The sequence below is a fragment of the Coregonus lavaretus genome (assembly GCF_964263955.1).
Source record: "Coregonus lavaretus genome assembly, chromosome: 11".
NCBI lineage: Eukaryota > Metazoa > Chordata > Actinopteri > Salmoniformes > Salmonidae > Coregonus > Coregonus lavaretus.
Window position 1 is genome coordinate 13,037,607 of NC_139998.1, and position 16,208 is coordinate 13,053,814.

The 16,208-nt window shown below is 39.7% G+C and overlaps 1 protein-coding gene across 1 annotated transcript in view; it reads right to left on the minus strand.

The window, feature by feature from the left end:
• Positions 1-16,208, minus strand: part of LOC311137270 (neuron navigator 2-like) — a gene marked incomplete at its 5' end in the record, with an annotated part of 107,931 nt that overhangs the window by 38,847 nt on the left and 52,876 nt on the right. Inside the window, one exon of the mRNA XM_084171669.1 lies at positions 7,714-7,843. Coding sequence (XP_084027795.1) covers positions 7,714-7,843 — 130 coding nt within the window. The remainder of the gene's footprint in view (positions 1-7,713; positions 7,844-16,208) is intronic.

The following is a 16,208-nucleotide window of genomic DNA, read 5'->3' on the forward strand; positions in this document are numbered from 1 at the left end:
AATGAAATCAACTTCCAAAAATGAACACATGATTATAGTGATATTATGTCTGATCTCGCAAACAATGTAAAGTATGTTTAGATAGGTGTAATCTAGAGCCAAGCGTGTTGATTTTTAATCTGAGGGTATCCTGCTATTGACACACTTGTTGAATTATGCGAGAGAACGTGACAACAATAGAGCAAGTGTTTGGTGGTTGCAGCCCTGTTCCATCCCTTTATGTTAATTAATTTATAGATGCAAATATAGCAGGTGTATTTATGAAAATGAGGTATACATTATATTAATTCCTTTATTTTAACACAAAATATTTAAAAGAAATACCTGATACAATAACAAAATGTATATATGAGTGCGTTCTAAGAAGAAAAAGGTGCAATTTGACAATAAATTGAATAACTGAATTCCCACAGAAACCCCTGAACTCCATTCATTAGTCTGTGCCAGTAAAATGTTTTATGTGCTATAATTAAGTCAATATCTATTGGATTGTAAAAATTCAAAAAGTTCATCCATTGTCCAACTGTTGCATGTATTAGAATTGTCTTTAAAACCTTTTAACAATTTCGATGACCGTTGCTATGTTTAGTCACCCCTTTATACAAATATTATCTCTGTTATTTGAGCAGTTGCAACCACCAAGGGAAAATATTACTATTCAGGTCCTTGATATTGATGACGATTTTTCTTTTTTTTTTTGCATTCTACTCTCATCTTAGAAGTGAGGCATTCACACTGTGGTTAAACATTAACACTGGTTGCTGTCTCTGCCACCCAGGCAACACGTCTGGCTTTTCATCTGAGGCATGTGGCTGAATCACTCCAGAAACATGGATCAGGTTCATTAAGGCATGAAACCGAAAATGTTTTAAAACGCGTTGCAACAGAAAACGTAAATGAGTGCTCTTATTGGACAAGTCCAGGTAGTCACTCCCTGTTTCAGTCCATTTGCTTCCTTTTGGTGCCTAATGGACAAAACCACAATCATGAGAGTAAGTAGTGGACTACAATGGAGGCCTACAAATCCTGACAAGACCTGGAGTGATTACCACAGGAAATCAGCAAAGATGGCTCTTTCATGCTTCACGAATCAACATTACCGCCTTGAAATAAAAAAATCGGATAAGTGGAGACTGGAGAGTGAGGCAGGCAAACAGGACCATTACATTGGCCCTACAAATAAACAATGTGTTGGAGCGGTATAGTGTGTTTTCCCAGCGCTCGCCAAGCTTACTTAAGGCCTGGTTATAACAGGTCATTGTTTAAATAGCTACTGAAAATACTAATACAAATGGATTGCCAGGGAAATCATTTTAATGGCCTTGTTCTTTATCAGCCTGAATCTGAAACACTTATCTCTAGGCCTATACCTCCAATAATAAATCCAAACTATATTCTACAGTGCAGCAGAAAAATGCAACACAAAGCAATTCTATACAAGGCAATAGTTACAGAGAGAATCAGAGGGGACTTTGTGATTGATTGTTGGCTCGAAGAGCTGGTTTTGGGGCCGGACTTCATTAATCTGTTGATGTTTAAATCACTCGTTGGCACGGGAGGATGCAGTGAAAACCTTAAATGGTAGAAAACGTGAAAACTAAACGGGTGACAAAGCAGCAGTCTCTCCTCTCGTTTACCCAGTCCCTTTTTATGACTGGAAATAACCTTGCTGCAGCCAGTTATCTGTACGTTACTGTAAAAAAAGGTACATATGTTACCGTAAATTCCAAATAACCTTTGGTTTAACAGTACATTAGTGTCTGTTCTTTTATAATGATTTAATTGCTACTAAAATGTTATGAAAACGATAGAATGACAAACTAAATAAATATGTAAGCTGTAGCAGCCTATGGGTAGGTAAATGGTGCTTTCTTCCCAGCCTTCTCTCTCTCTCTGGCAGTGGCGCAGATGATGAATAACTGTAGATGTGTGTGCAGAGGCCCGTCGGTCAGAGGGTTGACCACTTCGAGTGGGCCAAATCCAATGTAACAAGAACAGCCACAGACATAAAAACTCTACCAGGGCTTGCTAAAACAGCTGTCCTCAAAACAGTTTGTTATGGACTTGGGGCTCATGTACGACGCACTTGAACTCGCCCTACTGTCCGAGTGCTAAGCTTACAGAAAAGTCCTACCTCTATTGCATATGCAGGCAAACTGATCCACCGCATGAACCTTAGCATCACACCAATGAGATCTAGCATCCAAATTCACTGCGCGTCTGCCTTGATGTTCATAAAACTCCACGGTCAAATCAAATCAAATTGTATTTGTCACATGCGCCGAATACAACAGGTGTAGACCTTACAGTGAAATGGTTACTTACAAGCCCTTAACCAACAATGCAGTTTTAAGAAAGAATACAAAAAAAGAAATCACAAAAAAATACAATATAAAAAAATACGAAATAAAAGTAACAAATAATTAAAGAGCAGCAGTAAAAATAACAATAGCGAGGCTATATACAGGGGGTACCAGTACCGAGTCAATGTGCGGGGGCACCGGTTCTGGGTCCCCCTCTTAAGCAGTGGAACCCAGAACGATATGTAACCAACTTGGTTAGGGAGCTGTCCTTTCAGCCCCATGTTTCAAAGGGCGCTCAAATTGCTTAAAATAACCCTTATCAAGTTCTGTTGCCTACACCTAATAGTCCTACTCATCACATATGATTATAATTATTATTACAAATAAAAGACTATCACTTCTCACAATGGTGCTCGTTTAGTAAAGTTAGATCAAAGCTGAATCATTGCCTCGCAAAATCACATAATGATTCATTAGTATTTTACATAACATAACAGAATATAATAGCATAGTAGTAGGCCTATAAAATATGTTACACCAAAAACACCTCCTCAGTCATTTCTTATCTGAAGCTGAAGTAAAAAAAAAAAGGTAATGCGGCCAAAACTCAACAGCTTACGCCACTAGGCAGGATATACAGTATACTTTGATTGAAACAAAATATGCATACAAGAAAGACTAATAGTTTGTTGACACCATCTGCTTTAATTCGCTCACGAAACAGTAATTCAAGAAGATCTAAACGCATATTCCCATGAAACTGATTGAGATAAAAAAAAACTGGCATGCAGTTTAGACATTTTACACGATAAAACGTGAAGATTTATCATTCACAATTGACAGAGATGATGGCCTATGTTGAAAGAAGGTATGCCTAACTTGGTCTCTGAGGGTATTAAAAATAGAAAATGTTCTTGAGACAATATGTGTGGGCATAGACAGACGTTACAATTGGAGGATACATTCTATGCTATCTAGGCCTATTCTACAATGATAGTCAATAGGCTACATCTGTCGGTACAAACTTGATTGAGAAATTATGACCTAATTAAAAAAATGAATGTGGCGCTCCCTCACCTAAAAAAAGGTTAAATGACATGTCTTTACTATAAAACCCATTAAAATAAATAGTGCACGTGAAAACTTGCCCCCCTATGTAAATCAAATGCCCATCCAACTGATTCCTTCTGGTCGCCGGCTCTGCTTTTAATGTAATCTCAACTGCAATCCAGGTCATTTGGTTGTGCTAACAGAGAAAATCATAGTAATAACACATCAATATATTGTATAACTAAACAAAATATCTGACATTGTATTCCCATTTGAACTTTGCCATGGTTTTAAATGGTTGAAAGCGCAGTGATAGACATTTGGGTGACAACTAAACCAAAAAATAGACATTGTTTTTTCATTGGAATTTGGTTGTTTTTAGATGGTTGTAAGCATAGTGATAAGACATTAGAAATGTAACTAACTTGTGGCTGTCTTTTTGAGTCTGTGAATATAGGTTGTAATCTCACAGATCAACGTCTCAACCAAATATTACCCAATTATCCACGATGAAATGACAAAAATATAAACGCAACATGCAACAATTTCAAAGATTTAACTGAGTTACAGTCTGGAGAGAACTGAAAATAGCTGTGCAGCAACGCTCCCCATCCAACCTGACAGAGATTTGAGAGCCTCTGCAGAGAATAATGGGAGAAACTCCCCAAATACAGATGTGCCAAGCTTGTATCATCATACTCAAGACTCATGGCTGTAATCGATGCCAAAGGTGCTTCAACAAAGTACTGAGTAAAGGGTCTGAGTACTTATGTAAATGTGATATTTCAGTGTTTTATTTGTAACAAATTAGCCAAAAAAATTTGAAAAACCTGGTTTTGCTTTGTCATTATGGGGTATTGTGTTCAGATTGATGAGGGAAAAAAAGAATGTAATCAATTTTAGAATAAGGCTGTAACGTAACAAAATGTGGAAAAAGTCAAGGGATCTGAATACTTTCCGAAGGCACTGTAAATGCCTGGAATATTTCAATTGTGGAGAATCTCTTATACAATGGGTTAAAGTTATGCATAGTAACCTTGGTGTAAAATAGTAAATAATGGATACTTCTTAGAAAGTATTAAACTGTCAAGAGGGTTAAAACAAGGTTGTCCACTATCATCATATCTATTTATTATGGCCATCGAAATGTTAGCTATTAAAATCACATCCAACAATAATATCAAGGGCCTAGAAATCCAGGGCTTAAAAACAAAGGTGTCATTGTATGCTGACGATTTCATGCTTTCTTTTAAATCCACAATGTGGATCCCTCCACAGCCTAATAGAGGATCTAGATACTTTTTCTAACCTCTCTGGATTACAACCTAATTATGATAAATGTACTATATTACGTATTGGATCACTAAAAAATACAACTTTTACATTACCGTGTAGTTTACCAATGAAATGGTCTGATGGTGAAGTGGACATACTCGGTATTCATATCCCGAAAGAAAGAAATGATATCACTACAATACATTTTAACAGAAAGTTAGCAAAACAGATAAGATCTTGCTACGGTGGAAAGGAAAATATCTGTCTATTTGTGGAAAAATCACCCTGATTAACTCTTAAGTCATATCCCAGTTTACTTATTTGCTTATGGCCTTGCCTACACCTAGCGACTTGATGTTTAAATTATATGAGCAAAAAATATTCAATTTTATTTGGAACGGCAAGACAGACAAAATTAATCGGGCCTATTTATATAATGAATATGAATTCAGAGGGCAGAAATTATTAAATATGAAAGCATTAGACCTCTCACTAAAGGCTTCAGTCATACAAAAGTTATACTTAAATCCGAACTGGTTCTCTAGATTAGTAAGAATGTCTCACCACATGTTGGCATTTTCCCCTTTATTCAGATTACAACCAATCACTTTCGGTTATTTGAAAATGAAATAATCTCCAAAATATCGCTATTTTTAAAACCAGCCATAGAAAGTTGGTTGCAATTTCAGTTGAATCCACCAGAAAAGACAGAACAAATATTACAACAAATATTATGGTTAAACTCAAATAGACTAATTGATAAAAAAAAACAATATATATTTTTAAAATGTTTAGAAACGGTATAATCTTTGTAAATTATATCATAAATAGGACTGGTGGACTTATGTCACACATGCAGCTAACAAAAATATATGGAAATGTCTGCTCTACTCAAAATTACAACCAACTAATTGCAGCATTACTGCAAAAATGGAAGAGGCAAGTGGAAGGGGGAGAAAGTAAGGAACTTGTCTGTCGGCCCTGCATTAAAGACCAAAATTGGTTCAATAAAATTGTGATTAATTAAAAAGTATACCAGTTTCATCTAAGGACCAAAAAATTTACAGCTGTGCCATATAGATTGCAAAATAGTTGGGAAGAGATTTTCGATGTACCGATTCCATGGCACATAGTTTATGAACTGATACACAAAACTACACTGGATTGAGTTTTCCAATTTAAATTATTATACAAAATTCTTGCAACCAATAGAATGATATATATATATATATATATGGGGGATACAACCATCCCAGCTCTGCAGATTTTGCTGCGAAGAGACAGAATTATTAGATCATTTGTTTTGGTAATGTCCATATATAGCTTGTTTTTGGTCGTAGGTTCAGGAATGGCTAAAGAATTGCAACATTTACCTGGAGCTAACTCTGCAAAGAGCACTGCTGGGTGATTTAAAAAGTCATAGTCAATCGATCAATAATATAATAAAACTCTCAGCAAAAATGTTTATCTTTAATTTACAATATGTAGAATCTATGAGAGTAGAACGGTTCAGAACTTTTGTGAAACATCACAGCACAGTTGAAACATATATGGCAAATAGAAATCAAAACTGGATGGAATTCAGAGATAGATGGGAGGGGTTGCGTGGAGCTGAAGGATGGGACTAAAAACAAACAAAAGATAACTATTGTAAAATATACTGTGTCTGTAAAATGTATATAGTATATATAAGCTGGAAGTAGAAGCCTAAGTGTTGTTGTCCATTAGTTTACTCCAATTAGGGTAGGGGTGGTACGGTTAGGGGAACATAATAAAGGAAAAAATATATATTAAAGAAATATATATATATATATATATATATATATATATATATATATATATATATATATATATATATATATATATATATATTATATACAGTACCAGTCAAAAATGTGGACACACCTACTCATTCCAGGGTTTTTTGTGCATGTGGGACATTTCTGGGATATTTTATTTCAGCTCATGAAACACGGGACCAACACTTTAAATGTTGCGTTTGTATTTTTGTTCCGTGTAGTTTTAATTAGTGTTCAGCAGCGTGTCTCCCAGGACCTGGGGGGCTGCTGGGTAAGAGAGTTTCCCACCACACCACATCCTGCCTGTCAACAACCCTTATGGGCCCTAACCAAGACACCATTCTAAGGAAGTTTGTGTGGAGGCCAGGAGTTAAGAAATAGTTGGGATGTCTGGGTCTCATGCAAGCTGCCTTCTGTATGATGACAGACAGCTCCAGACCAGGGCCTCCCTGTTGGTTCACACTGAGGATACCTTTAGTTAGAGGAGTGGAGGTCTGACAGAAAATGTTGCTATTCTCAGGGCCAGATTTCTAAAATGTAAATCACTTGGAGCAGGTCTCCAGGTGTTTTTACAGTTTTTTTTTTCTCAGAAAACTTGGGGGGCCAAATAAAACCATCCGCGGGCCAAATTCGAACCCTGACCTAAAGGAAATGCATCAGAAGTCTCTAGAACCTAGATTGAGACACTTACTATATGGCAAACAAAGTCTGCACCTCAGATCAATGGTCTAAAAGGTGAATATATGCACTTAAGAATAAATACCTACTGATTGGATTGTCAGGATAAGATGAACTGTGAACTGGGTGGTGGTGTGCCTGGCTGCAATTTCAATAAACACTTTGAAGCAACCACATCAGCATATACTGCAGAACAGACACAGATGTATATTTCACTCTGCTTATTTTTTCCACAACCTCTATAACTGCAGTGAGAAAGTTGAGATGCAGCCTAGTGTATGCCGTTACGTTCAGCTTACTATACCCATTCAAATGATTGGGGCCCAGGTCTGAATCAAAGTATATAAACGTAGATTCCCTGTAAGTCCCTGGTATATTACATGGGAGAGCCTAAGCGCTCCTACATTAGTCTAATAAGAATATCAGCTACGGTAATGTCTGGCTGTAGACATCATGTAATTTATATATTCAGAGTCTCTTAAAGGGAAATCAACATGTTTCAAAGCCAAAGATTCTGCCACCCTAGAAATTGAATGTTCATTCACCTTTCTAGTAATTAGAATTCTATGGTTGCCACAACCCTACAGTGTGATTGGGGCAGAACCTACCTGTTCCTCTAGGTCCTTGCAGGAGATGGACGGAGTGTTGACATAGGAGCTGATTGAGGAGCTGGTGTTGATGTAATCTGTGTCGATGGTGTCACTGATCCCACTGCTCACCGAGCTGCTGTCGTCCCAACTGGAAGCGAGGAACACAGAAGAGAGAAAGAGTATGTGTTTGATTATTATAAGGTAGGAGTTAGTAGCGAGAAAGGGGGACAAGATGATAGACAGAACTACAGGGAGAAAGCAAGAGACACCGTAGAGCAGGAGTGTCAAACCCATTTCCCCCACGTGCCGCATTCGATCATCACCGAGGCACTTGAAATTATATTTCCTTGCGGTCAAAATGTACAAAAACTTGGTCTCTATCAATTGTTTTTGGAATGTTCTATCCTCCCTGGCTATCCTTCCTATCTCCCATTCATTTTCATTGCACGCATAATAAATGTGCATGTGTATTGGCATGAAAAAAGTAATGGATAGGCAGAAAGATAGGCTCCTCCCGATGGACGTCATCTGCCTCATTTTGCGGTTATATTCGTTTTACTGCTAGCAAAGATAAGCTGATCAGGATGGCTAACATAGTGCATCTGAAACAGCTTTCAATGTTGGATTTTCTAGCGAAACAGGGGGTGATACGGGATGGAAGACCAACACATGAGCTTAGGGACCTACATCAAAAGAAGGGACAGAAAATAACACAATCATTTCAATCTGAGTGGTATCAACGGAAAAACTGGCTCTGTGGCTACGCTGCTAGCAGCCAACTCTACTGCTTCCCCTGCCTGCTGGTCTCCACCAGCAACAGCGTGTGGACAAGAGCCGGTTACTGTGACTTTAACAACTTGCCTATAGCACTCAACAAGCATGAGAAATATGTGTCTCACATCCAAAGCCAGGTAGCTCTTAAGAGATTTGGTAGCTCACGGATAGATCTGGCATTGAATGAACAACAAGAGATTGAACATCAGCATGCACAATGCAAAGGAAAAAGAGAACCGTGAGATTTTGAAAGACCTAGCTAATTAATGCTACATGCTACCTAAACAGGAGTTGGCATTTCGTGGCAACGATGAGAGTGCCAGCTCATCAAACATGCCCAGGGGCAACTATGTGGAACTATTACATGCCTTAACACTTTACTGAAAAAAAATGAACAGTTAGCAACCCATTTAGAGACCGCCACCGTGTTTGCTTTTTGCTCATGGCCGATGGAATTTTCGATGAATCTGGCGCGCTCTTCCGTGTTCTGCAGAACAAAAAGATGGATATTGGTTTCTGCCGTACCCATAACAGCGACACAATGAAAGCACTGGAACGTCAGCGACAAGACTTTGACAGTTTCTATGAGCGATTCAAGCAGAAATGCAATGACCTGGGCCTGGCAGAAAGCGAAACTCGTAGTAAACAGCCGATCAGTAGAGAGGGGGCGAATCTACTACTACATACTGGACAATATCAATGTTCAGATGAGAGCCAAATTTGACCACTTTAGTGAATTTAATTTCCTTCGCTTAGAGGACTGCAAAAAAATCAAAACAATGTCACAAAAGTTTGACGCCAGCAAACGAGAGCCTGTCAAAATTTGCCACGTACTTTGATTTAGTTAGACGGATCTTGTCGGATTGTACAGTTCACAAATTATACGGGACAAATCACATGGGCAGCTCCTCAGTTTTTTCTTCCAGACCTGACACGGACTGCTGCCAAGGTGACAAAGTTACTGCAGCTGGTGCTCACTATACCAGCCACAACAGCATCCGTTGAGAGGTCATTTTCTGCGCTGAAACGGATAAAGACATACAGTCGAAACCAGACTGATCAAGGACTACTCTCATCCTTTGCCATCATCACCATTGAGAGTCAAGACCGAGAGACTTTTAAAACTGAGGGCCAACAGGAGTTTTACATGTCTTTACCCAGAAGAATAGACGGATGGACTTCATTTACAAGTAAATATAAGTGTTTATTTACAGTAGCGCCGTCGACTATTATTTCATAATGTCTATATATCTCAATCAGTCGCGCCTATTACTAGGCATTTTGTGTATGTAGCACTGCCTACAAGTAGGCCTACTCACTGGCATTTGGGTCGCTGTCTGTGGTGCTGAAAGTCACCTGTTCGTGCAGGGCAGTTGCGTGGGAGACGGGGACTGCTCAATAGAAAGTGCCTACCCGGCCTCAGACCTCACCGTACGTCACTTGTCGTTTCAATGACTATTAGCAAGCAGGACAGAGTGAAAAGACTATAAACGTAGGTCCATTACCATTTCTTCACAGTTTCGATTTGGTTTTAGTCATTTCAATGTCGATTGAAATAATTATCCCCCCCCCCCCCCACCCCCCAAAAAAAGAATCTACAAAAAAACACTTTTTCTTTACTCAAACCACTCGCGGGCCTTGAGTTTGACACATGCTGTAGAGAGACAGAGAGAGAGAGAGACAGACAGACAGACAGACAGACAGACAGACAGACAGACAGACAGACAGACAGACAGACAGACAGACAGACAGACAGACAGACACAGAGAGAGAGAGACAGAGAGAGAGACAGAGAGACAGACAGACAGAGACAGACAGACAGACAGACATTCATAAGAGTAGACAGGGTGGAAAGAAAACCCCTCTTTATTATTCTCCCTCTTTTACCAGGTCTGTTGGCCAGAGACAGCGTTCCCATCATGCCTGTGACGTTATGAACGTTTAGCGTTCAGCAGCGTGTCTCCCAGGACCTGGGGGGCTGCTGGATGACAGAGTTTCCCACCACACCACGTCCTGCCTGTCACCAACCCTGATGGGCCCAAACCAAGACACCATTCTAAGGAGGTTTGTGTGGAGGCCAGGAGATAAGAAATAGTTGGGATGTCTGGGTCTCATGCAAGCTGCCTTCTGTATGATGACAGACAGCTCCACAGCAGGGCCTCCCTGTGGGTTCGCACTGAGGACACCTTTAATTGGAGGTCTGAATGAAAATGTTGCTATTCTCAGGGCCAAAGGCTCTATCTGTGTGTGAACGGACTGAAAGATATGTATGTGTGTGTGTGTGTGTGTTTGTGTGTGTGTGTGTTTACAGAGGTGTTGAAGTGTGCATGGAGTTGGATGGGAGGGTTCTCTTTATGATTAGAAGTTCACACGGCTCAAGACAAACTCACTCCTTCCAAGTCTGTCTGTCTGTCTGCCCTCAGTCTCCCATACCAGTGTGATGGTTGCTGAGCTAACCAAAACAAACTCAGCCAGCCACAGCCAGACACTGCTGAGTGTTCCCTGTGAGAGCATCAATACCTCAGCCAGAAGCAACAGACCCCTTCATTCACAGGTCTACTCAGTCCACTGTCTCAACTAAGTCCAACCATTTCAGTATAGTACCACGTTTACTGCGAGAAATATAAAACGGTAGCAGGGGGAAATCAGAGTCCATAGATGACAAGAATGAATGATGAACTGACTCAACAGTAGTGCTAAACATCACCCACAGGTTCCTGTCTGGCGGGTAGGTGGGCAGAGGTCTTGCTCTAATCTAACACTAGCCAGGCTTGGGTTGCAAAGCTACCGGTAATTCACCAACGTTACCAGCATCTTCAGTAATTTTGGTAATTAAACACAATTTATGGCAATCTATCGTAACTTTGGTAATTTATACTTGAATAACTTATATATTTTTTAATAATATATAGTATTGTCCATGAGGTTGTTACAGATAGCCTAATTAATGAAAAAAGCATCTAATCAACAATGGCAATATTTTCCATTAAACTCTGCAACTCCTCCAACTACGGACTTTTTTCACAACTGCCACCAGTTTGACGTCAAAACATTGACAACAAATACATATTTACATAGTAAAATAAAGTGTGTCAAAAATATAAAGGATATTTCATGCTGAAACCCTCATATTAAACATCAATTGTATTCACTAACTTGATGGTTTATATTTAGGATAATGTTTTACAGCTTTGTCGTTCTATTTTTTATTTTAAAATCATCTTATTTAATTATTTCATATATTTTACATGTGATAAGGCCAGACAGAGGGCCAGAGATAATTACAGACACCTTTGATAATCTGAAGTACCCAAAATGGCCACTAGACATCTTGTGATAGATTACATAAAATCCTTGAAAGAGGCCCAAATTCTGGTAGTTTACTGGTAAACTTCGAAAGTTCCAGTAATATACCCTCCCTTTGCAATCCTAAGCCAGCCACAGTTGCTACATTTCCACTAAGGATTATCCACAACGTTTTATCCAAAATGCTCAGACTTTTCTGTTTCCATCTACGTGGGCCAGCAGCCGTGTCTCCCTGGGCCATGGTTCCGGCGGACCTGCTCTAACTTGGAGCCAAGGCAAGGCCCTGGGTACTTTTCAGCTAGCATTTACATAACAATGTCTAACTGTGAACTTAACACCTTGTCACAAAGCAACAGTCTTGAATGATGCCGAGGTTGTTGATTCTGCTCGCCACAAGTCTTTAGTGTCACACTCCTGATGGAAACACAATATAACACTAGAGCTAACATTAACAAAAAACACTGGCAGCCCACTGGTGTGGTGGTAAGTCTCAGTGGTAAAGCACCAAGTGTATCCTGCTGGCCAGCTGCCTGCCCAGTGTCCTGCAGTGCCCAAGTGAGCAATTCAGCCCTTGTTTCACAGCACTGGTCTTCACACACACACACACACCAGAACTCCATCCACACAGCTACACCAAAACAATTAATCTTTTCACTGAGCCAGGGCTGAGACATGCAAGACAAGGCCAGGGGCTGGAGTGGGTGGCAAAGGTGGAAGAGGTCCAGCACAGAGACAGTCACTCAGTATTCGGAATGTCTCCCTTCCTTCCGTTTCAGCTTGGGAGACAGTTCTACTGTACACTTTATGGACTTGTGAGAAGTGAAGTGGTCAAAACAATACATATTTCAAATGGACCCATTCTGATTCTAGCCACCCGGAACAGGACTAATCATGACTGGTGGGCTGAGGTTCAGACAGGTTACGGTTCACCCTTTGCTATGCTATCAACGCTGTCCTGCATGTCCATGCTGGTCAGGGTGGGAATCCATTCGTTTTTACTAGACTTCTCACCCCCTCAGCAATATATTGAAAGCTGTTGCCAAGCAATGAACACCTACAGTGAGGGGAAAAAGTATTTGATCCCCTGCTGATTTTGTACGTTTGCCCACTGACAAAGACATGATCAGTCTATCATTTTAATGGTAGTTTAGTTTAGTTTATTTGAACAGTGAGAGACAGAATAACAACAAAAAATCCAGAAAAACACATGTCAAAAATGTTATAAATTGATTTGCATTTTAATGAGGGAAATAAGTATTTGACCCCTCTGCAAAACATGACTTAGTACTTGGTGGCAAAACCCTTGTTGGCAATCACAGAGGTCAGACGTTTCTTGTAGTTGGCCACCAGGTTTGCACACATCTCAGGAGGGATTCTGTCCCACTCTTCTTTGCAGATCTTCTCCAAATCATTAAGGTTTCGAGGCTGACGTTTGGCAACTCAAACCTTCAGCTGCCTCCACAGATTTTCTATGGGATTAAGGTCTGGAGACTGGCTAGGCCACTCCAGGACCTTAATGTGCTTCTTCTTGAGCCACTCCTTTGATGCTTTGGCCGTGTGTTTTGGGTCATTGTCATGCTGGAATACCCATCCACGACTCATTTTCAATGCCCTGGCTGAGGGAAGGAGGTTCTCACCCAAGATTTGACGGTACATGGCCCCGTCCATCGTCCCTTTGATGCGGTGAAGTTCTGTCCCCTTAGCAGAAAAACACCCCCAAAGCATAATGTTTCCACCTCCATGTTTGACGGTGGGGATGGTGTTCTTGGGGTCATAGGCAGCATTCCTCCTCCTCCAAACATGGTGAGTTGAGTTGATGCCAAAGAGCTCAATTTTGGTCTCATCTGACCACAACACTTTCACCCAGTTCTCCTATGAATCATTCTGATGTTCATTGGCAAACTTCAGACGGGCCTGTATATGTGCTTTCTTGAGCAGGAGGACCTTGCGGGCGCTGCAGGATTTCAGTCCTTCACGGCGTAGTGTGTTACCAATTGTTTTCTTGGTGACTATGGTCCCAGCTGCCTTGAGATCATTGACAAGATCCTCCCATGTAGTTATGGGCTGATTCCTCACTGTTCTCATGATCATTGCAACTCCACGAGGTGAGATCTTGCATGGAGCCCCAGGCCGAGGGAGATTTACAGTTATTTTGTGTTTCTTCCATTTGCAAATAATCGCACCAACTGTTGTCACCTTCTCACCAAGCTGCTTGGCGATGGTCTTGTAGCCCATTCCAGCCTTGTGTAGGTCTACAATCTTGTCCCTGACATCCTTGGAGAGCTCTTTGGTCTTGGCCATGGTGGAGAGTTTGGAATCTGATTGATTGATTGCTTCTGTGGACAGGTGTCTTTTATACAGGTAACAAACTGAGATCAGGAGCACTCCCTTTAAGAGTGTGCTCCTAATCTTAGCTCGTTACCTGTATAAAAGACACCTGGGAGCCAGAAATCTTTTTGATTGAGAGGTGATCAAATACTTATTTCCCTCATTAAAATGCCAATCAATTTATATCATTTTTGACATACGTTTTTCTGGATTTTTTGTTGTTATTCTGTCTCTCAATGTTCAAATAAACCTACCATTAAAATTATAGACTGATCATTTCTTTGTCAGTGGGCAAACGTACAAAATCAGCAGGGGATCAAATACTTTTTTCCCTCACTGTAACTCCAAGCTGCTCAAGCCATTACACTGACAAAAGTGCCATATAACCGTTTTATATTTTCTTGGAATTAAAACAACACCATAACTATCATTTACCTAATCATTAAACTAATCGAATAATGTTTATAACAAACACTTGATAACAAATTACTACTCGGAGTGTATATTAGAATGGCTGGTTGCTGACATAAAAAAGCCAGTCTGTCAGTACACTAAAGCAGACTGAGCTTACAGAGAGAAACCAGACCCTAGGCAAAGACAAACCCACTGGGCACACCACGTCATTTCAACGTCGAAATGTGGGTAATTTTTGCTTGAGATGTTGATCAATGATATTTCAACCTTTATTCACCCTATCAAAAAGACAGGCAGAAGTTTGTTTATTTCCCAATGTATCATCACTATGCTTTCAACCATCTAAAAGCACAACCAAATTCCAATAGAAAAACAATGTCGTATTTTTGGTTTAGTTGTCATCTAAATGTGTTATCACTGCACTTTCAACCATTTAAAAGCACAACAAAATTCAAATTGGAATTTTACATTTACATGTTAGTCATTTAGCAGACGCTCTTATCCAGATCTCCACAGACCTGTGACCTTTGCATGCTATCTTGAACATGCACACTTTCTATGATAGCATAATATGATTTTTATAGTTACAGTCACCTCAAAATGTGGCCATGGATGAGTTACTCATTTTAATGTTACATTAGTTTGTAAGATAGCCAGCCTGGTCTCATAGACTAGGTGTAACATAGTAAATGTAAATCCGGGACACTCAAATTAGTATGATATGTAAGATTTGGTATGGTTACATAAGACAGAAGGTTGCTTAAGGCAAAAACTAAAGGAGGGTGGTTGGTCGGTGTGGATGAATGGGCGTTTAACGCGAACGTCTAGCAACTCAAAGGTTGCGTGTTTGAATCTCATCATGGACAACTTTTGCATTTTAGCTAATTAGCAACTTTTCAACTACTTACTACTTTTTAGCCACTTTGCAATTAAATTACTTAGCATGTTAGCTAACCCTTCCCCAAACCCTAACCCTTTTAGCTAACCCTTCCCCTAACCCTAACCTTAATCCTTTAATCCTTTAACCTAACTCCTCACCTTAACCCAAACCCGTACCCTAGCTAACATTAGCCAGCTAGATAAAGTTAGCATTAGCCACCTAGCCACCTAGCTAACATTAGCCACCCCAAATTGTTTTGCAAATTCACAACACATTGTACTTTTTGCAAATTCATAACATATCATACGAATTGTAATTCGTAACATATCATAAGAAATGGATGATGGACATCCACAAATTAATACCATACGAAACATAACATACTAAATGGATTGTCTCGGATTTACGTAAAGAATAATACGAAATGCTCTGAGACCAGGTTGGATAGCCTTAACTTTAGGTTATTTACTGTATTACAAAAGTAATATCGAATTGTGTTAGGTTGACAACGCAACCAAATATCAGCATTTAAAGGAGATGTATCTAATGCTTGGATAGTTTCATCTGAACCCCTGGCTTAAGCCTATTCTTTAACGTTTATTTTTGGTTTAGTTGGAGACGTGAATCCAACATATCATTTGTTAACTTGTCGACAAAAGTGATATTGAATTGTGTTTGGTTGTCAACGCAACCAAATATCAACATTTGAAGGAGATGTATATTTTGTGCCACTGAGTTAGTCTGACTTTAATTCAAGTTTGTCTACAAATTAATTATTGATATGTTGGATTCACGTCTCCCTCTCAAACAA